At 40.5% G+C, this 22401-nt stretch overlaps 1 protein-coding gene across 1 annotated transcript in view; it reads left to right on the top strand.

Annotated features, from left to right (window-relative positions):
- dner (delta/notch-like EGF repeat containing) overlaps positions 1-22401 on the top strand; it is a 75696-nt gene that overhangs the window by 51360 nt on the left and 1935 nt on the right. Inside the window, exons 4-12 of the mRNA XM_042413561.1 lie at positions 4939-5102; positions 7721-7869; positions 8908-9061; positions 9998-10111; positions 17382-17615; positions 21107-21229; positions 21372-21485; positions 21832-21963; positions 22053-22299. Of these exons, the coding sequence (XP_042269495.1) occupies positions 4939-5102; positions 7721-7869; positions 8908-9061; positions 9998-10111; positions 17382-17615; positions 21107-21229; positions 21372-21485; positions 21832-21963; positions 22053-22299 (1431 nt within the window). The remainder of the gene's footprint in view (positions 1-4938; positions 5103-7720; positions 7870-8907; positions 9062-9997; positions 10112-17381; positions 17616-21106; positions 21230-21371; positions 21486-21831; positions 21964-22052; positions 22300-22401) is intronic.

Here is a 22401-nt window from a genome sequence, read left to right as displayed (position 1 = left end):
CTCATGACGTTTTTCATCGAGGTCAAGGAAAAGTAGTTTGGAAAAAAGGATAGGACGTACTTATTGACCGCAGCCAAAATGTGTTCACTGATAAAAAAGCCTAATCTCAGCAGAGTTCTGCCCAAATCTAATCAGCCAGAATAAATGCAGGTCCCTTAAAAGATAAAGTCTTCCTTTAAAAAGTAACAACAAGTGAAAATTTTGTTTTTGTTCGCATCCAGGGGATCAGGTCCTCACCGTACTGCAGTGTACACAGCATGTGGTTAGTACACTCTGACAGGTGCGGTACAGGTGCAATAGGGTTTCAATTTTCAAAAAAGCTCAGAGAAACAGTGTGTTTCAGCTTGCATGTTATTCAGTTACACTTCAGAATTAAGCCTAAAAATGGCCTTAATTGCCTGTTGTAATATTTGCCTGTTTTTTTGGACACTAATCAACAAGAATAACAACAAAAAATACTGTTTACTGTATTCATAATCACCATAAAGAATACATAGAAATGTTAAAATAGAAGCTGCTTTGCACAGCATTTTATCTGCATACTTACCATGCAGCAACTTTTGTAATTGTCCGCAACACTACGACTTGAATCTACGCATGACTAGCATGGCTCCTGAAACTCTGTATTACACGACTCCAGGTGTTTTCCATCTTTTCAGAACATATTTGCTCATCAACAATATTACATTAATTCTGTGAAGAAGGTCAATGAATTATGCAGAAGCAACGGTCAAGGTGAATATTGAACGTCCTTCATGTTGCCCCTCATTATAGATGGCAGACACGACTCAGGGTTCATGTTCACGATGGCAGACTGGGAGCTACGAGCTGCAAGTTAATCAACTGCTGCTGCTTTGTTTTCATACTGTATAATTACACACGACACCTGATTGCAGACCCAGATGCAGGCAGTGAAGGACACTTACATACAAACACACCCGCACCACTTAGAAATGAAGCACTGATCCAAAAGTGACATCGATTTAGAGATGCTGATAATTATGTAATAAAACTCTTGTATCCCAAAGAGGCTGCAGAGTGAGTGAGAGAGTGGCTGTCACTCTGCCACTTTGTGTTTGCAAAGAATTACAGATAGACTACAATGTTATGTAATAATATTAACAACACTGATGCTGAGTATTACTCAATAGAGTATCAACTCTTGTCTAATTAACTTAATTGCTTTGAAATTAATTTAGTAAATAACAACCGTTCACTAAGCCCCACCCCCACTTTGTATAGCCTGTGGAGCTTTCAGTCTTTGCACAGCACGTATGCTGTTTAGAAAGATAATGGTGACAGATTTACCACTCAGCTTCTTTGTTAATTTTGAAACAAAGTGCACTTGGTTTCAGACAGATGTAAACAACAGCAGGCTTCTCATTTCGAGCTAACAGCTGTCGATTTAACATGAACGTAGGTCATAGTTAGCTAGTTAATTAAGTTCATGTTACCTCTATGAGTTGGTTTAAAATGCTTTCTGCAGCTGAGTTTTTAGCTAATGTTTCCAGCTGACTGGTTTTAAAATAAGAATCCTGTACAGGTGTCCTAAATGTGCACTTGATAGCTGCATTAATGGTATTGTACCAAAAAAGTCAACATCCTCACCAGTTGAGGACCCTGTAGCGTCCATGAAAATAAAGAACCAGCATTGTTCTGAGCTCGTTTGTCCTAATAGCATAAGGAAAAATCTAAGATTAGACTGTTATTCCGCTCTAACATAACCCTTTTTTGCTGCTTAGTGTACATGCTTGTTTGCATTTTTAAAAGTATGGTCACACTTTGAATGTTAAAAGAGACTTTAGAATGAGGACTCACAGATGTATTCCTTTGGCAAACTGAGTAACTTTAGCTGGGTTGTTGACAGAGCTGCTAACGTTAGGTGCTACGGAGGGTAATTCTGTACAAGGCCGGCTTCTACAAAGTTATGAAATACATCATAGTTGATGTGTTAATTGTGAAGAGGCTTTCATAATATAATCTGTAACCCCACATACTAATGTAGAAAGTTAACAATGTGCTTGGTTATTACTGTAGGTAGGTAATGACTGCAGTTTATGTTGGAGCAGCAAAACACAGTTTAATTCATTCATTATACTTAAGTTCTTGTGCTCTTATGATAGCCCCATGCACAATGCGTCAGAGTCTGGAGAAATCCAAAGCTTGACATATCTGTTGTGCCTATTTATAGCAGCTATGACTGGATAATTGGGTTTAGCAAATGGTTAACTGATTGGCCGCTATAAAAACTTGAAAATGGAAAAAAACAAAATGAAAATTAGATGAAAATACCAACGAAATTAACTTACATGAAGTTTTACTACATTGAAAATATGTCTTAATCTGCAGGGAACGTAGCTATAAAATATAGGGCATAATTTACAACTATCCCAAATCTCAAATTACTCATTTCAGCTAGAGAGGAACAGCAGCTCCCCAGATATATGAGCTCCTTACGTTGTCCTGCAGGCTGAGCCCAGACACCCTGCAAAGGAAAACTCATTTCAGCTGCTAGTAGCCTGTCCACCATCTTATTATTTCAGTCACTGCTCACAGCTTCACCTTCAGACCAATGCAGCTTCCTTTTTTCACCAAGATTTTGGGACAGCCATCGTGCCAATCCACCTGTGACGCTCCGACTTGCCCTGACTAATGAACATGACCCAAAATATGTTCCGTTTATATCCTGAACTATGCTCTGCTGTTTTCCTCTGATGGTATTTTATCTCTCCTAAAAGTGGGTTGCATATTTTTTGTAATGTGGGAATGATTATTTCAAGTGTGGGTGTGAGGTTAGAGGGATACTTAGAAGCATTTAGCTAGTGAGAGGCTTCATTCAAGCTGTTCAGTATCCGGCTAACAGTTCTGGTTGACAGATGTCACTCTGCTGCTATTTCTATCTTTCATGAGGACTCGTAGTGTAGTGACTCAGCTTGGCTCGGCTCTGGTCTTTGCTCTCTCCGTAGCAGGCTGGCAGCTATTGGAGCTCAGTGTCACATGTAGGAAACATGTCATGAGTTTGGCTGATCTGCTCAGATGTTTACAGATGCAGTTATGAGCCTCCTCAATATCCTCCTATGGGCAGCCTCAACCACAACAGGCCTGCAGACAGACAATTGATCCTCTTGGTTCATGTTGTCCATGGTTTTTCTTGAGGTGAGAGGTGAAGTGAACTCTGTCTCTCCTCAGTCTCACCAAAATACCATTTGCATTATCGGGAATGTTGACTGGAATAATATACCTGAGTCAATCATGTATGCTGAAGATTTTGATGTTATTAGGCTCAGCCTTACCAAAGATTTCTTGGTAATAGGTCTGGTTTCTTCACATATGTGTCCAGTATTAGAGGTACAGTACTGTGCAAAAGTTTTAGGCACTTTAGATGTTTAGATTCTTATCCATAATAGAAAACCATCAGTGAGACATCTGATCAGCCCCAAATTTATTCTGCAGCATGACAACGACCCCAAACATGCAGCCAGAGTCATAAAGAACTATTTTCAGCCACATGAAGAACAAGGAGTCCTGCAGCAGATGGTTTGGCCCCCACAGAGCCCTGATCTTAACATCATGGAGTCAGTCTGAGATTACATGAAGAGACAGAAGCAACTGAGACGCCTAAATCCACAGGAGAACTGTGGCATCTTCTCCAAGATTTAGGAACAACCTTGAAAAACTGTGCAGGTGTACTGAGGAGAACTGCCACATCAAATATTGATTAGATTTGGGTTTCTTCTGTTTACTGAACTTTGTATGAAGTTAACGGATAAATAAAAAACATTCATGGCATTTTTTTTGAAAGTATCCTTACCTGACTTTTAGTGCCTAAAACTTTTGCACAGCACTGTATTTACCACCATAAATACTCTCAAATATTCCTTTGACGACACAAGTCATACAGTGTCCAAACTTTAAAGGGTTCATCCTTTGGGGACCATAAATGTCAGTAGATTCCTTCTCATTAAATTTTGATTCTGTATGTCTGATCTCTTCCTCATGGCAGGATGTGGTGCTCCAGGGATCGTTTTGTCACCAGGGTCTGTTCATGTCTGCATGAAACCTTCCAACAGCAATAAAAATGAAGACAATTCAATTTTAATAAGGAAATTTTAATAGATATCAGCACTAAATGCGTCACATTTGAGTATCAAAGTATCAAGTGTGGTATTGAGGTGACTACACACTCTTCTCTTCTCTTTTCAGTTGGTCCGTCTTGATCTTTCTCTCTTTAGTACAAACTGTCCAAGATCCTGATGAATGATAGCGCCTGACCACACTGGCTGTATTTCACAACTGTGTTCATGAGGGTTTCAGTGTTTCCACAGGAAACAACATAACTCCCACAGAGTTAGATCACTGGCAGCTATTACTCACCAGACCTGACCATGATGCCAGGGTGCAGTAACAAACACAAAGACTGTCCTCCAGTCACCAGTCTTGGGTTCAAACATGGGACAAAGTGTCCTGACTGTCAGCATCACTACTGCTGTACTGCTGCCAAGGACCATGTGTGACACAGTGGAGAGTCATGTCTTATTAAACTCCTTATTTTGAATACATAAAGATTAGAAGAAGCAGGGAAGTTCACATAGAGTATTAGTTCATTCATCTTATCTTGCATGCTGATTTTGCTGACATTTTTATGCTGTTTAAGATGTCCAGCAAGGTGAATCAAGTGCTCAAGGGCAAAGTACAATATACAATATGTGGATTGTGTTCCTAATATTTTGTGGATTCAATGTATTTCTTGGTAACGTCTGGTACAATCCATTATCTACACTGTAAATATGCAAAACAAGCTGAAAAAGCAGATGAGAATGACTTATTATAACTTATTGTTTGGGACAAACTATAATATGAGTCCAGAGGAATCGGATTTCCCTTTACTGTGGGACCTTGTATCCCTCCCTCACTGACTTTTCTCTCTCCTCCAACCAGAGTGGTTGTAAACGCCAGTGGAGCCCCAGTGCTGTGGCGTGTGAATGAAGAGGGTTTCCTCCGCTCCTCCATTTTGAATGGAACTACAATGTGGTTCCTGCAGGCCCCTGATGGGCTGGTGGTGCCAGACTACTCGCTGCCCCTGGGACAGAACTACTTCCTCAGTAAGTCACCTCAGTTCTTAATAAAGCATGAAACATGAAATATTATTTTCACATCACCTCTGTTTTATCATACAGCCACAAAATGGACATCAAAGCTCATTAGCTAAAACTCAAACATACACTCATAGAGTAGTAGTGTTGGCATGGAAACCCCTATCAATTATAAAGTTACTATTGCTGCTATAGAGGAAAATACAGTATGAAAGCAGCATGAAGGTGATTCATTCTGAGGCAAAACTCACAAAAAATAAGTGACAAAGACGAACTGAAATAACTGAACTGATACATTTGGTTTTAACTTTTAGTTTGTTTTGGAGACACAAATGATTTGATGAAAACAAGCTTAATAGGATGACTCAATGTCAGTACCAAACCATCTCCAGAACAAAGATGGCTGTTTCTATTTGTCTTACACTTTAGTTTTTGATCAAATTCCTGCTAAACTAATGACATTCCCACCAGACTCAACTGTACTTTGTGTGTAGTGCTAATTGGAAAATGTTGGCATGCTAACAAGCTAAATTAAGATGGTGAACATGCTAAACATCAGCACTGTAAGCTCTTCTAGTTAATTGATACATGTGGTCCGTCCATATGATAGCATATCGTAACTCATTGATTATGCAACTAAAGCTTTGCAAAAGGAGTTTTTGCAAGTTTTTACTGGATTAATGTGTTTTTTCTTGTCATGACTTGGCAGCAACATGTAGCTATTGAAACTTAATATAACAACTTAGCATGCTGAAAAACTGTGTAGTTTATTGAAAACATCACTGACCACCATAACTAACATATCAACCACCAGACAGGTAAAATGATAAATATTCACCTAAGTGCACAGAAACACAGAATGCTGAATTATTTATCATAGGAAGCATGTTTTAATCAAATCAGATGAGTTACAGTTTAGCAGAAAATGCATCATTTTAATTATACTATGATTGATGACTGTTTTTATCATTTAATTTGTGTTAAGTTCCACCTCTCACGGTTCATCGAACAATTATGGAGAAGCTAAATAGGAAACATTTTAAAATACCTCCAAATAGCTCATTTACAACCGAGCCAAAAGCATTTGAGGATTAATAAATTTGAATAAATTGTATTTACAGTATTTATTCCTGACATATAATTGGGGAGAATCGCATAATATTTGCATTTATATATGAGTCAGAATATTATATTTGCATATTGAAAGAAAAAATAACATATTTATGCTGATATTCCATCTGTACTTTACTGCCGCACACACACTCATCAGTAGATTTTGTGAAAGAGTACTCACACGATTGTGCCAAAATTGTGTAGTGAACTGCAGCTGGTCCTGGAGGGGGTTAACTGTTTGACTGAAGGGCTGGCTGACCTCTGCGTGTGCTCTACATGTATGATGCTGTTTCACTGCTGACCTTGGCATGTCTGGATGCTGCCTGTCTGCGTACCTGACATGTCTGCTAACTCTATGGCAGCACAGCCTGAGAGAGGAAGAGAGAGAGAGAGAGAGAGAGAGGGGGTGGGGGGTGGGGGGGGTGGGGGGTGGGGGGGGGGGGGGGGGGGGTGGGGGGGGGGGGGGAATGACATTGGGGAGTTGAATCAGGGGGGAGGAAGGATAATGGAGGGTGGGAGAGAGTCAGATAAGAAGAGAGAAAGACGGGAAATACGGCAGGGTAAGACAGAAAGGGATTAGAGAAAAAGACAGAGGGACAGAAGATGCAGAAGGAGGGGAAGACTGAAGGTCAAATTGTTAAAGATGAAATCGGATGGTGGTTTTTCTGCTAGCAGCCAAGCTAGATACTAAATGAGTAATGTTCACACTGACTGACTTGTATTTTTACACGTTAATACAAGTGTGCGGCGTGTACTGTAGGCCTGAAGGTGTGTGACCTTGCACAGGCTCATGTGTGGTGTGAAAACCCGTGTAAGGAGGGAGGGAGGAGCAGTGACATTGCATTTCCTTCTTCTACACGTCATCGTGTCTGAATGTTGCATGCTTTCACGACTGAGCATTTGAAAGGAACGGTGACTGTGCAGGTCCGACGTTCGATGTGATTGGGTTGACAATCATTCGGTCATTTGCTTGACAGGGAAGCCTCTGATTGGCCAAGGAGTGTGCACTGTCTGTGTCTCGTCAGCGGGTGTGCTCGCAGCTCATTGGCTCGCATCAGGCTCTAAAAAATGGCCGTTAATATTCACTATGAGGCTATTTTTATCCAAGTGCCTGTGTGGCTGTCAGCTTTGATTGAAGATAATAAGAAATGTTCTGAACTTAGAGAGAGACAAGACGGAGGGGGACATAGGCTATTTTAGTCATGATGAAGAGCTGCCTACATCAGTTCTTCTCTTAACATGTTTTGTTAGATTATTGTTTGTAGTTAATAGTGGCAGCAAACTGTAGTTTTCAGAAATTTACAATTTGACAACCATAGTACATTTTAAAAATGCTGTTTTAACAAATGATTCTAATAAAAGTTGTTTATTTCTCCTCCCTTTTACATTTTCAGACATTAGATGATGTATTTAAATATCTGCCAATGTGGTGAATATATTTAGAATAAAACTCAGCTGCATTAATAAAAATGCTACATGAATAGTTCATAAGCACCTCAACTCTTCTGTGCTAGGTGTGATACGCGTGGGCGCCCCCACAGCCCCGGAGGTGACCCTGCGTCTCAACCTGACGGTGAAGGCCAGCAGCTGTGTGGAGCCTGGCAGCAGCTTCAGTGACCCTCAGTGCTCCGGCAAAGGCAAATGTATAACACAGCCATCTGAGGTAAGAAATCCACGATATAAGACCCTCAAAACTCAAGATGTTTCTTTTTTTCTTTTTTTTTTTATCAAGATGACATTTCAGCTTTATTAGAAGCTGAAGCTGAGAGGTTCAGGAGTAAAATGCTGCAGTATCAGTTTATACTAGAATAGGAAATCTTATAAGATTAACAGTCCTTAAAGGGAAATTTGTAGACTGAACTGCATCTCACCCAGATGTCTGTAGGAATGAAAGTTATTCAGTCAGGTGTGTTACTAGTTTATTAGTATTAGTATTAGATAAGTTTGAATAAGTATTTTAGCAATCTCTCACTCGACACCCTTTCAACACAATAATGCAACAGCAAAATAAGCAAAAGCAAGGTTTGTATATTGCTATAACCTATCATTCTCACTGGAGCTGCATCAGTGCATGCAGTGGTGCAAACATCCTTTGATAATAAGCAGAAACATTTCTCTATGAGCTTCACTTAGCAGAGAACAGAGCAGAACAGCACATACAACAACATAACAAAAGCTACAATAGAACAGAAAAACACAACACAGTGCTGCACAATGCAGCAGTGCAACATGATCAAACAGGCCTTATTGTAATGCTCATCATCTGCTGCTGATTGTCAAAAATGCATGTGGGTCAGCTTGAAAATAAGATGGTGTCTAATTTAGCACTCAAAGAGACAGACAACACTGCAGAGGAAGAAGATGGAAGCACTTGAGACCCATTGGTTGCATCTGTACTTTGAACTGGAGGAGATGTAGCGGTGGTGACTCACCGGGTGAGCGGGCAAAGAGGGAGGTGTTGCAAACCTTTTCATGCTTTTTCTGTCTTTTCTTCGCAGTTTCTCATTATCATTCCCCTCACTATATCAGAAAGTCACGCTGTGTAACTGCTGCGGCTGTTACTGAATAATTTTACAATCTCATTATTTCTGTTTCACAAGTTTTTCCTGTCATATCTATTTCCCAATGTTTCACCTTTCAGGTTCATTGATTTTGAAAATTACACGTGTGCATGTGTGTGTGTTTTTTTTTTTTTTTGTAGAGCACTTTCTTTTGCGAGTGTGAGGACGGCTACACTGGAATCTTTTGTGAGGAATTCGACGCCTGCCACCACCGACCTTGTCGCAACAATGGCACCTGCACTGATGTTAGACAGGGGGGTGAAGGACGCAACTTCACATGCACCTGCCCACCAGGTGTGTTCATGTGGGCTCATGTGTGCATTATGCCTTTCTTCATGGTGTCTCAAGCCTGCGTGTGTGTTTATTTCAGGGCTGTTTCTGTGCACATTTATGTAAGACTTCATGGAGACACACTGGCCTAGAGCTGTGTAAAAGAAGACAAAGACCCCCTTGACAAAATCACTGAATTATAACAAAAGAACAAAGTGTGTTGAACCTGTGATCTTGTCAGATGTACTTGGGGACAGGGACTTGAAGTGAGGGCCTCTGTTATGAAAGTAAATGTCAGAGGTGACCACTGGTTTCCCATCACTTCTCATTAGGGAATTGTGCTAACAAGACCTGTGTAAGTGGCTAATGAGAAAAAACGTACAAAGGTGGCAACAGATAACAGACAGCACTGTCAAATGTAACTAACTCGGTGGCTTAAATGTGTGCATTTTGCATACAATAATAACTCATTTATATGCTGTATCTCTGTATTTCTTTATTAGTATCACAATTAGCTCACCATGGTTGCTGCTACTCTTCCTAGAGTTCACAGAAATTATATATTGTAGACAACTGACAACCAATTACATACAATAATAAGCCATAGTTTTTCGTAACCAACACAATCAATCAAACATGTTAAATGCAAGAAAACACAATATTTTATACTACACAATACTACACACCTGAGTAATGTTGCCTGGAAGACTATTCCATAGTTTTACAGCTCTATAATTAATATTCTGTGTGTTGGATTTGTTCTGGATTGCAAGAATACAATAAAATACATTAGTTTGTAAGCTGCCATAACATAAATACTGCATGGACCTTGTCCCTGGACAATTAAATGAGAAATCAGGACACTATTTTTTAGCTTAAACAGCTAGCTTTTAGCTGCATTTGACTGAATGTAATAAATGTAAGAACTCAGGTAGCTTAGTTTGTCTGTGTGTTTCTCAGGTTATGAAGGGGAACGCTGCCAGTTGCTGGTTGACCACTGCCTGTCCCAGCCCTGCAAGAACGGAGCCACCTGCTTCAGCAGCCTGGCTGGGCCCAGGTGCTACTGTCCCGAAGGTAAGAAACCAGTCACTGCATGCTGGAACTAATCTGAATGTGTGTCTGAAATACATGGCTTCATATTGAATAGTGTCCACAGTATGTCAGGTATTTGTTTTGATGCACAAAGTCAATTTCTATTCACCATTCACAAGGAAATAAAAACAGATACAAACACCTGGGTTGCACTCGCACGTCTGCCAAAAAACCCTTCAACAGTTCATGAAGTTTGTGTGTCTTTGTCAAAAGGAAAAAGAGGAACATGTAGACTGAAATGAGTCTGTGCAATAGTAAGTGTGTTTTCCAGCTGTCTGATTCCAGTTATTATGCACTGTCTGCTGCGTGTTTAACAGTATCTGTGCCACTCAGATGCTTAATTTAAACCTTCCTCTTCTATTCTAATTAGTCTTCATAGCCTCAGCGACCTGCATCAGCCTCTCTGGGGAAATCTGTGACTGCAAAATCTCTGCCGAAACAGTGATTCTCAACAAGAGCACGCTAGTTCGCCATTTATGTACATGTGTATCAACAGTAGTGTGAACAGTGTGTATGAGCTCACAGACACATGTACACACCTACAAAATACAGGGAAAGCATTGAGTGACAATAGATCTCACTACATAAAGAAACCTGGTGGGAAGGCTGTTCCATTGTTCCAGGTACAACTCCCAGCAGTCAGTATATTGTCGACATGTAGGAGGCCACACTCGCACCGCAACACCTGACTGTATTGTTAATCTGCAGCTGCCAAAAAAAAACAAGGTCTCCACAGAGGAAAGGAATTCATAATCCACAGCTTGTGTGTATGTGTCTGTTTTCATAGAAACAGGGGTGAGAGCGGCTGCGAGAACTGTGGCAGCACCTCTTAATTAGTGCGAGGAGATTTTGTCTTAGGAGCGCTTTTGAAATTTTCATGAGCTTATTAGTTAATTCTGTGTCTGACAGAACTTCGACTTTTGGACAAATTACCTCTCGATTTGTTTATCTAGTAACTGCAGGGTAAATCAATGTGTAACACTCCCATCAGTTTTTCTGTTTAATGAATAATTAGTCAGTTTATTAAAAAGTGACTATAAGAACATTTAAGAACAAACTTTGCAACAAGACAACCCAGAAGTACCATATACTATTAAGCCATTTAACATACTGTATACCAATCAACATTAATACCAGTTATAGTTCATGAAAATAATGAATTTATTGAACTTATTGTCAATTGATTAAGTAAACGCCTAGAAAGTAATTTCATTCCATATTGCAGCAGCCATTGTGGTTTGTTTGAATGATTTTGCTTGTTAGGAATAAAAACAGTTAGCATGAGCAGGGATATCTGCAGTAACTGAGCAGCAAAAAGAAGAGCTCCACTCTGCCTTGTTGTCTGTTTGTGTGATTGGTTTCGCTTCCTTACCTGGATGAGCCTCCATTTGTAACAAATTGGCTCAGTGTCAGTGACAAGAAAAGGAAATCACACATGAATAAATATCTAAAATGACATTTATTGTCAACTTAAGGTGAAATAATGTAGTAAAATAATGTTAGTCAGTTAGGTTAGTCATGAATTCAGTGTGTGGATGAGTGTGGTGTGTGATGCACGCAAACCCAATTGGCTGGTGGAGACCTAGGAGGTTAAAGAGGAAGCCACTTAAATGGACTCAGGGCTAAACTATTGAAGTGTAGGTAGTTTCCTGATGTCCCCTCCAACTCTGCCTATTGGTTCCTGAGCCAGGAAGCGAAACCAGTCACACAAGCAGAAGGAAGAGAGAGAGAGAGAGAGGGAGGGATGTCACAATATATATACGTTGGCTTTTATCTCTCTGTGTGTTATGTATAAATCACATTGTGGAGAAATGTAATAATTCTGCTCACACAGTCACATTATGGGGTCTCACCTCCCATCTGGGAAAGAAGCTGGTTAACCATTACATGTTTTGTTTAAGGTTAGACATTATGGGGATGACAAATGATTTCCTGTTCTAAAATGAACATCTGCAATAAAACATCCAAAACAAAAAAGATGAAGATAAGCTTGAGTGCTTCAAGTTGAGGGTTGGATAATTCTCCAGGGAATAAATTTAAGATGTTTTTGTGTTAGAGAGAGAGAGAAACACAGAGATGAAGCAAGAAGTGCATCCTTACTGATAGTGGTGAACTTATCAGAGGAGGATGTTTTAGATGCTTCTTTGGATACACAGCCTCTGGGTAGGTAATTACAAGGAGAGGAGATATTTTTTCATGCAGAATTATGTTTTTAACTTGGACACTGTGATACTCTCTATTTTCCTCATGTATCAAACAAGAGGTTTCATTAATCCTCCAGGTCCAAGAAGTCTTTGCTGTGTAAAACCTTTCAGCATGTAGAACAGGGAGAGATAACAAGAGGAGGAGAAGAAGAAAAGAGAATTGAGAGTGCGTTAGAAATGAGACCCGGTGTTCTTCTGCCTGCATCCATTTCCCTCAGGAACGAGTCCCTGTCGCTTTGATTAGAGCAGAAGTGACAAGTTCTTTTCAGTCTTTTTGTTTCCTCAAGGAGAGAATAGAATAAAAATGCGATACAGTAAGTGATGATTGGGACTTAATTTATACAGTAGTGTCCTCCGTAGGCAAATACATTTCAGCACACTCAAACGGCCAAATGAGTACACACAGAGGACAGATAAGCACTTTTTCACGCTGCGTAGTGCTTTACCAGCATTCGGCTCACACCTGCATACATCATGTCCAATCTTCTCTTCCACAGTTCTTTCACAGGCACTTGCAATAAATAAAATGATGGATGGCATGACAACTGTAGCAGCTGTCATCAGAGACGTATCAACTCTGTGATCACTGGGCCAACTTTGAGAACAAAAGCTGCATTTTTATTTACTGCATTTCAAAGCAGGGATATTCAAATAGATTCACCCTGCAGGGAAGGTGGTGATGTTTTCATTCCCGTTTATTTCTCTCTCAGCAGCACATTTCAAAAACTGACAGATCTTCAGATAGAACTTGGACTGGTGAGATAGAGACTTGAATCTAAGTCGCAACAGTTCATTCATACAAACATCAACTTGGCCTGTGTGGTTAACATCCTACCAAAAAAACAATTTAAAGGGGACATATCATGCACATATATAGGTCTATATTTATATTCTGGGGCTCTACTGGAATATCTTAGCATTATTTACAGTTAGAAAATCTCTTTATTTATCTTATACCGGCTCTTTATGCAGCCCCTCAGTTCAGCCTCTGTCTGAAACAGGCCGTTTTACCTCCTGTCTCTTTAAGGCCTCCCTCCCAATGAACCCACTCTGTTCTAATTGGTTGGCCTCAGGAAGCTGCGTCTCGGCAGGCAGGCTTCTGGCGGCTCGGGAGGCCACGTAAACAAACAGTAGTAGTAGCATTTCACTTCCTTTTCTCGTTCTTTACATGAAATGGAAACTTCATAAATACATATGTATATGTTTGAGTCCGAATCTGATCTGAAATATGCAAACAACCTGTAGAACAACCTTAGCATCAAAGGCTGCAGAACAGACGACCATTTGTGGGCATGCATGAACAACCTGATGTCATCACGAGGAGGTAGTAAAGGTAACGTTACAAACAAAGAATTCAGAGTAGGCTGAAGCCCTGGATTTTGACTTTCAGGGAGCATTTTTACATATGTTCAACTCAAGTTTTGGAACTTTGACCATGTTTAACAGACATGACCAACTCAACTGTATTCAAGCCATCAACAAGAAAGGTTTGATCATTTGATAATCCTCAATAATATAACAATACTAATACAAATAATCAAGAGTTGATTATAATCCAGGGCTATTTTGTTCTGGATATTTATTACATAAAAGAGTACAAGAATAAAATACATAATAACCTGCATCGATTATACTAATGGCAAATTCTTATGTACCATTTAAGGCACTTGATAGATTGTTTCTCTTATTTCAATCAGAACTTATATCTGTTCATGTTTACAGGGTAGATTTACCATAACAGATCATTTAAAGTATACAAACGATATCTCCGGGCAGCCAGCTGTAGAATCAAGTATTTATGGAGGTCTCCACTCTCTGACTAACGTCTAGTTTTCACCTTCACACTCTCAGTTCAAGATAGAGCAATGAAGAAGTCAAACCTGTATGAATACCATTAATAATATGAATTTTATGGATGTGCTCAAGTAAATTTTGCTCCCTGACTCTTCAACAGAGACTCACATTAACTTCCTTTCACTTATTTTCACCTCTCCCTCTATCTATCTCACACACATACGCACTGACAGGAGAGAAAGTGTGAGTGTCAGTACTGTGACTGCCTCCAGTCACAACTAGCAAGGCGGGGGAGTGAGCGGGCCAGCTATATTTAAACTGTGAACTCCTTTTAGTGTTGGCAGGTTCAAATGCCAGCAGCAGGAATGAACAGACTCCTCTGTCAGCCATGTCACAATGTGTGCATCTTTAGTTAGAAAGACAAATAAACCAAAATTTGAGAAAGGTAGAGAGGGAAATTGAGCTCAAGATGTAGAGATTCTGTAAAAACAAACAAAAAAAAAGTTCTTACACCGAGCAAAGAAGCTAAACAGCAGGAGATTAAACCACAAGAGAACAAATAAAATTAAAATATTAAATTTATGCAAGAGCTTGTGTGTGTAAGTGTGTGTGCGTGGGCTAGCATATGTCTGTGTGTGTGCAAGCTTATAAGAATAAGAGAGAAAAAAGGCAAAAAGGGAGCAGATATGGGGGAGGCGGAGGAGCGAAAAAGGGAAAGGATGAAGCAGAACGAGGCAGTGGACAGAGAGAAAGGGAGAGAGAGAGAGAGAGCTTTGGGTGAAAATTTCCCCTGACTGCTGCAGATTACTCCTGTCTCTCCACTGCTGAATGACAAACGTCCTCCTCACACAGTGAAATAAAGTCTTGCAGATCAATGGATGCTTGGGAGAGATCTCTTCATTAGTTCAATGGAGTGTGCAGTCAGCGCAGGGATTTACTACGGTGTTGCTGTAAATCAGAGAACCCCCCCCCCCACACACACACACACTAATGTATATCACACCACCATACTGCATGTGCATGTACACATTGAACACAACAGAGTCTTCCTCCACTGGCAGTTCTCATGGGAGGTGAAGATAGAGGAGGAGGAGAAGGGGTGAAGAAAAGCGGGAGGAAGTTATTTTTAGAGGAGGATAGGTGAAAGTAGCAGAGGCTCACAAGCTAATGAGAAGAGGTGGAGAAGAAACAGTGGCTTCAACGCACGAGTCACCCACAAAGAAAATGGAGTGTGTGAAAAACAGACACACATGAACAGACTTCATAGAAAGAATAACAGACACACGAGCACAAGGCTTCACTCGGTTTGTCTTTCCCTCTAACAACAAAGAGGAAGGGATAACAGAGAGAACATTAAAATTTCTCTACGTGGTAATTTTGGGTGGTAGATGATGACAGTATATATTATCTTTAAATAGTTGGTGTCACTCTACCAACAGCTGCCACTACAAAACTTGTTAGTGATGAGCCTTAAAGGAATTGTTTGACTCACAGGAAGGGTTACGGTTATTTGCTTTTTTGCTGAAAGTCAGATGAGAAGATCTATCTCTCTGATGTCTGTGTGTGTGTGTTTGTTTGTTAGTGGGGCTAAAGTGAGGAGGCAATTAGCTAAGCATCAAGACTGAAAGCAGGGAGAAACAGCTAGCCAGGGTCTGTCCACCAACAACATGTTATGTTGTGGTTTAATGGGGAGTTACGTGCCGTATTTCTTGGCAACCAGGGATGCTACACAGAAGTGCTGGACTGACGGCTAAATCGGTGTTCATCAAGTATTTACAGATGTTCTTCCTAAAACCACAAATTGTCATTTGTATGGTTCTTTCTGAATATTAATTAAACAGATGAAATATGTGCAATTTATTTTGTGAGCTTTAAAGGTGCATATTTTTAAACTTTGGAGAGATTCAGGCTAGTGTGAATTCAGTGTTAATCGCTAAGCTAAGCTAAGCTAATCTTAGCTCCATAGTTAACAGTACAGACATGATCTTCTCGTTTATCTCTCAGCAAGAATGCGAAACAGTGAGCCCAAAATGTCAAAGTAGTTGTCTTTATAAACAATAATCTTAAACTGTGTCTGAGGACGGAAACCAAGTCAGATTGTGTCAAATTACTCTGACAAGTAGAACTTTAAAAGTTGAAATAATTGCATTAGAAAGGCATTGAGTTAAAAGTTTAAAATATTACAGGCTAGTTTTGTGACCGGGGTGAAAGCTTGTTTAATGCAATTATAATTACCTTGTTTACATTACATAAGATATTTTGCTTTTTTATGTTTTTGCTTCAAGAGAAACATCCAATGTCATCCTGCAGATGCTTGCTACACTTCTAATGACCTGCGCTGCACAGCTTGGAATCTATGTGGAATAAATTACTGTTGTGCATGCTGGAAATTTAGTTTCAGATGTTGGTGGAGGCTGCATATTTTTAGTCCTTGGTGCTGTGTCATGAGATTAAATTAAGATACTCACATTGAATGAGGCATGCGTAATTGTGGTAACAAATTCAAAATGCTCAGCACATCCCTCACGTTAGAGACTGCAGATAAAACGAACACATGATTTTGGCTGCCCTCGGATAACTGTACAGATTTAATCCTCTGTGAGGGAAGGCACTCAAAGATGCTAAAAGCAGCTGTGGGTGACATCATTGGTAAGAGTCATGTAATGACGTAGAGACAGTACCTTAAAGACATTATAAATTGCATCTTGATTTGTACTTAAATGTTTATAATAGATATATTATTAAAGTGACAGACAAAACCTACCATACATTTCAGTGTAGAGGTCTCTAAACCCATGAGCTTATTTGCATTAAGAGGTGATCTTAGTGGGCAGGAAAGTAAATGCTGTCTCTTTTCTAAATAGATGTCATATCTTGCACTGCACCACTTGATTTGCATAACCACCCCCGCCCCAAAACTTGAGCAAAAGTTTAGCTGATTTGTGTCTGACAGAACTGGCAATCTGCCTGTAACTCTACCAGCTTTGTGCTTCTGGTGTTAGGAGTAGATAAGAACACTTGTACATTTTAAATTGCAGTTTTGTGATTAAATTATGAAGTTAATGATAAATTTACAATGTCTTAAAAACAACAGAGTGAGAGTCTTTCTAGTATTAGGCACACACGGTCTCAAAGTTATGGATTAAAGATCAGAAAACTGGTTGAAGCCATATGACATTTTCATCATTTCCTGTCTCTTTCTCTCGCTGTCCTGCCATCTCTCACTTACCTTCTCTCTCTAACCCCTCCTGCAGGATACCAGGGTGCTACATGTGAGCAGAAGGTGGACCCGTGTGCCTCCAGCCCCTGTCACAATAATGGGACGTGCTACGCACAGGGCCCAGGCCCTTTGGGGTTCGGCTGTAGCTGCACAGCAGGTTTCACCGGCCCTACATGCGCCCAGCTGGTGGACTTCTGTGCCCTGAACCCCTGTGCCCACGGGGTGTGCCGCAGCGTGGGCAACAGCTACAGGTGTCTGTGTGTCCCAGGTGAGCTGCGCTGTCAGACATCTCAGTGACTGACACGTTTAGTAAAGGCTCACGGTGCTGCTGCCTGCTAACATCATGACGCTGTGGGCCAAATTTATCCAAAGTCAGATAGAGGAGAGACAGCTCACGTCATTGTTTATTGAACATTAGCTAAATGATGAAAAGAGCATTTGTTAGATGACTTTCCAAATTTAAATCTATGAATCAACGGAAATAACTGCTATTTTTTATACAAGTCCTCTTACTCTTTTTCCAAAATACAGTTTGTGCTGCAGGTACATGTTCTTCCTCTTTGTTCCATTTTCCTCTTTGCCCCTTATCTCCGCTCTAAATCTGGCTTTACAACCAACACATAAAGGTTTGCAATAAGTAAAAGGATGGTGACATGTAGCACTGTCTCAGACTCGGTACTCAGAATGGCAGTAAATATGATGAGTTGTTTTTAGATGGGATGATTGTAGCACTGGTGCTGAGGCTTCAGTGATGAAATCAACTGAGTAGAATGATGAGTTATCATTATCCATTGTCTTGCAATTACCTTGCTGGGATGGTGAGACAGATGACTTTCCCAGTGGCCCATAAACATAATTTGACACACTCCTGCCCCTCCTGTTCTCTGTTTATGCCATCTGTCAGTCGAATGTGCGAGCCAGTCACCATCTTGATCTCTTATTTCATATTCTCATTCATCCTCTTGTAACAGCGGCCTCTACAGCTGCTTCTTAATGTGACAATATAGATTTAACCACAAAACATTAAGACCTTCAAATCATTTTTAGTTGCTTATGGTATAAATATATCTTGACTGTTTGGAGATCTTGTAAATGTCTTTTAGATAAAGATGTGCTGTCTATGCAGGACACAGATGAATTGCTACACAGCTGTTCTTTCACTCATGGATTTAGATTTTGTAAGATGTCTGAGCTTTGAAATGTAGTTGTAAGATTTTGGGGAAACCGTTTTATAAATATTTGAACTTGGAGAGCTATTTCTTGAGTTTACAATCCCACTACACATTATATTCTTCATGTTTGTCCAAATATTTGAATGATTTTCAGTCTCACAGTGTCCTGGCGCTTTCCAATTCTTTCCAATGTCAAACATTTTCTTAACCACAACCTTTGTGTTTCTTTCATATTTTTTTCATCTTCATACTTGTCCTTTTGTCCTTGCTTGTCTTTATCTTCCTGCCATTTACCTCACCTCATTTCCCTGGCATCCTTTGTTGTCTAGTTGCCATGGTGAAACAGTTACTTTACAGGTGTGTGTGTGTGTGTGTGTCTATTGTCTGTGTCTGTGACTGTATGCTGGTTGAGCAGATGCTACCATCCAATAAAATGTCTCTACTCAGACAGCCCTGTCTAATGGGATTGGTGAAACTGGTGATTTGTAATTAGCATCCCAGACATTACAGCGAACACACACATGCAAAACACACACACACACACATACAAACACACACACACATTGTTTTGGACCAAAACTGACCTTTTCACCACCTCATCAAAACACCAGCTGGTGTCTGAGGTACGAGTGTGTGTGTGTCTGATGTGTACAAACGTTTGTATCTCTGTGTCTGCGTGTGCACGCCCAGGAATACAGTGGTTTGTGTGCTTGTCAGTCTGTGGTATAAGTGTGTTGATGTGTGTAGGGGTTGTGTAAATGCCTGCTGGCTGTCTGAAAGAAGGCTGCTGAGGAGCTGATAGGTAGAAGGAGCTGTCCTCCAGCTTCTTGTAATCCAGCTCACACAAGAGGCTGCCAGCCCACCAACCAGCCCACAGAAAGCAGACAGAGTCTTGGAAAGGCAATTGACATTTCACTGGCATTTCACAGAGAGGACCCACAAGGCTCTAACTAGGCTCCTCATTAATTCCCCCTCTTTCCTTCCCCAAACACACGTTAGCTGTGGCGCAGGGAGGGTTTCCTTGAAATTTAGCAAGCACTGGGACCTGATCGAGGAATTTAGTCAAACTGGGAGCTGAGCTAATGAAAACAGATTGTACACACGAGTCATGTGGAGACTCAAGAGACACTGGTCCTCTGGTGATTTTGGTTCCTCTGTCATAGATGGTGGAATATTTCTATGAAGTAGCGGTTCATTTGAGAGTGTCACCAGTGTTACCATACATTATAGCTATTTGTCAGCCTAATTACTGCTGATTTAAATACACGGTGGGACCAAAATTAATCATAGTGTGTTAATACACATCCAGACAAACATGCACTTCTAGTCTTTACCTGTGTTTTTTAAGCTGTGTCTGCGTATCCATGCACTGTGGCAGTTAAACAGACACAATTAGCTATGCCATATATTCTTTTACATACTGGACTGTAGATTACACTTTGCATTTGTCTTTTGAGCGGCCATTTATTGAACAAACACAGGAGAGGGCACTGATTTTTTTCTGTCATGCACTGACCATGTTTTCAGATGTTACAGGCTCATTCTGCCTCAGTACACAGCTGCCATCCTATGGAAAATACTGTGCACTGCATGTCATTTGACCTTATGCCTAATGGCACTAAAAAATACTGGGCTTACAATATATTCATACACTTATTGGACAATTTAATGTTTAATTGATTGATATCTGTAATTTAGTGTTGTTGCATTTGTATCAAAGCAGCAACGGATCCAAAGATGTGCTGTTGTCTTGTACATCTGGGTCTAATTTTTCAACAATTCTTTGAAATGGATCAGCGGTGGGTGCAACATGAGTGCGAGAAATGCGAAAAAATTGGACTTCTACAGTACAGTTGCAATGGCAGTGAATGAGGAAAGCACTTAACACTACACGCTCTTCTCATTAGTGCCCTGCAGACAAATGTTATAGTTGCACTGGGACGTTCTCTGGGGTGATTTGTGAATAACAGAACTGATTGGACAAGTCTGTAATTTGTGTTAAGCTCTGAGAGCTTTATGAGTGGCCAGCCAGGATGTTTGGAGGAGAAATCTAAATCAGGTGGCGGCTGAAGTGCTTATACAAAGAACTTCTCTTTGCCAAGCTTACTACATACTGCTGCAATAGTAATAGTGCTTACCAGTAGTATGCTACATCCATATATATGCAGACTTTCCCTCTCTTTCTTACACATTAACAGAGACACAAATATATACAGAAAGAGTTCAGAGTATTGTGTCAGCACATCAAATGACATACGAGATGTAAATCTGAGAATTGTCCAAGTCAGTGTGCATGAAAATAATTATGATGTTACACTGACTCACTTAGAATTAGAGGGTTGAAGTTCAGTTATGACAAACTAATTACTAATCTAATACCAGCTGAGCTAAACTACAAAGTGTTTAGAGCTTTATCCTCCACTGCCACATCTACAGTGAATGGCTTATCACAGCTAAAAAGCATACATTTTCAGTAAAACTCTTTCCTAGATAAATACAGGTGAAAACATCCTTTGGGGTAACTTTTTTTTTATTCTTTAATGCCTCTAACATTTATATATACCATGTGTATTTGTGTCCCATTAAGGCTACCATGGCTTATACTGTGAAGAGGAGTACAATGAATGTCTGTCTGCACCCTGCCAGAACTACGCCACCTGTAGGGATCTCATCAATGCCTATGAGTGTGTGTGCACACCACAGTTTGAAGGTATGTATGGATGTCTATTAATAGATGTGGGCTCCCATTTTTAAATAAACTTCGCTTCCTCATAGACTGTCTGCATTTTATGGTTTCACAGGACAAAATGTCCAATGAGACATATTAATACGAGGTGTGTGTGTGTGTGCAGGCAGACACTGTGAAATCTACAAGGACCCATGTCTGAAGATGCGCTGCCAAAATGGAGGCCGCTGTGAGAGTGCAGGACTCAATGCTTCCTGTGCCTGCCCACCTGGATACCTGGGTGAGCACTGGTACTTTGTATTAGCCTGAATATTAGCAGGCAAGCTACCATTTAGTACGATTTTCATGGCTGGTGATAAGCCTGAATACCAAGGACTAACAACTGCATTAAGCTTAGGTTTTCCACTAAGATACAAAGAATATGATCAGAGCTACCCTTCCCATACAGAGTCTACTGTGATAATATTTGTGACACAGGACAATTCTGCATTTTGATTGGTGTTAAACCCTAAAGTGTCCCCGGGTTTGAAAACCGTTGCGTCAAGAATCAGACTACTGTGAATACTTTCTGCTCTTGGCTTTGTTGTTCTAGTTGTTATTGAACACAACCTTACCTGTCCACTCAGGGGAGAAGTGTGAGGTCGACATCAATGAGTGTGAGAGCAACCCCTGTCACCACGGAGGCACCTGTATTGACCAATCAAATGGCTTCACCTGTCATTGTCCACCTGGGTGGGTGGGGCCAAGCTGTGAGATCCGTAAGTCAACCTGTCAGAAAACGTCTGTTCAGATATTAATCTAAAATCAGACACGTGAAAAGCTGTATGCCTCTATGTGTGTGTGTCAGACCTGCAGTGGAAGCCAGCACATTCTGAGGACACTCTGACCAACATGCCTCGCCACTCCCTCTATATCATCATCGGAGCGCTGTGTGTGGCCTTTGTCCTCATGCTCATCATCCTCATCGTGGGCATCTGTCGCATCAGCCGTATTGAGTACCAGGGGTCGTCTCGCCACGCCTACCAGGAGTTCTACAACTGCCGCAGCATCGACAGTGAGTTCAGCAACGCCATCGCCTCCATCCGCCACGCCAGGTCAGTTTTTCAACTGTGTTGATTAACGACAAAGTGTAACAAAGACTTGTAGGTTACTTATAGTATTCTTTACCACTAAACAGAGTAATTTATGCAGTTGTG

This window comes from Thunnus maccoyii, chromosome 6 (genome assembly GCF_910596095.1).
Source record: "Thunnus maccoyii chromosome 6, fThuMac1.1, whole genome shotgun sequence".
In the NCBI taxonomy this organism is placed as follows: Eukaryota; Metazoa; Chordata; class Actinopteri; order Scombriformes; family Scombridae; genus Thunnus; species Thunnus maccoyii.
This window is presented reverse-complemented; position numbering and strand designations above follow the sequence as displayed.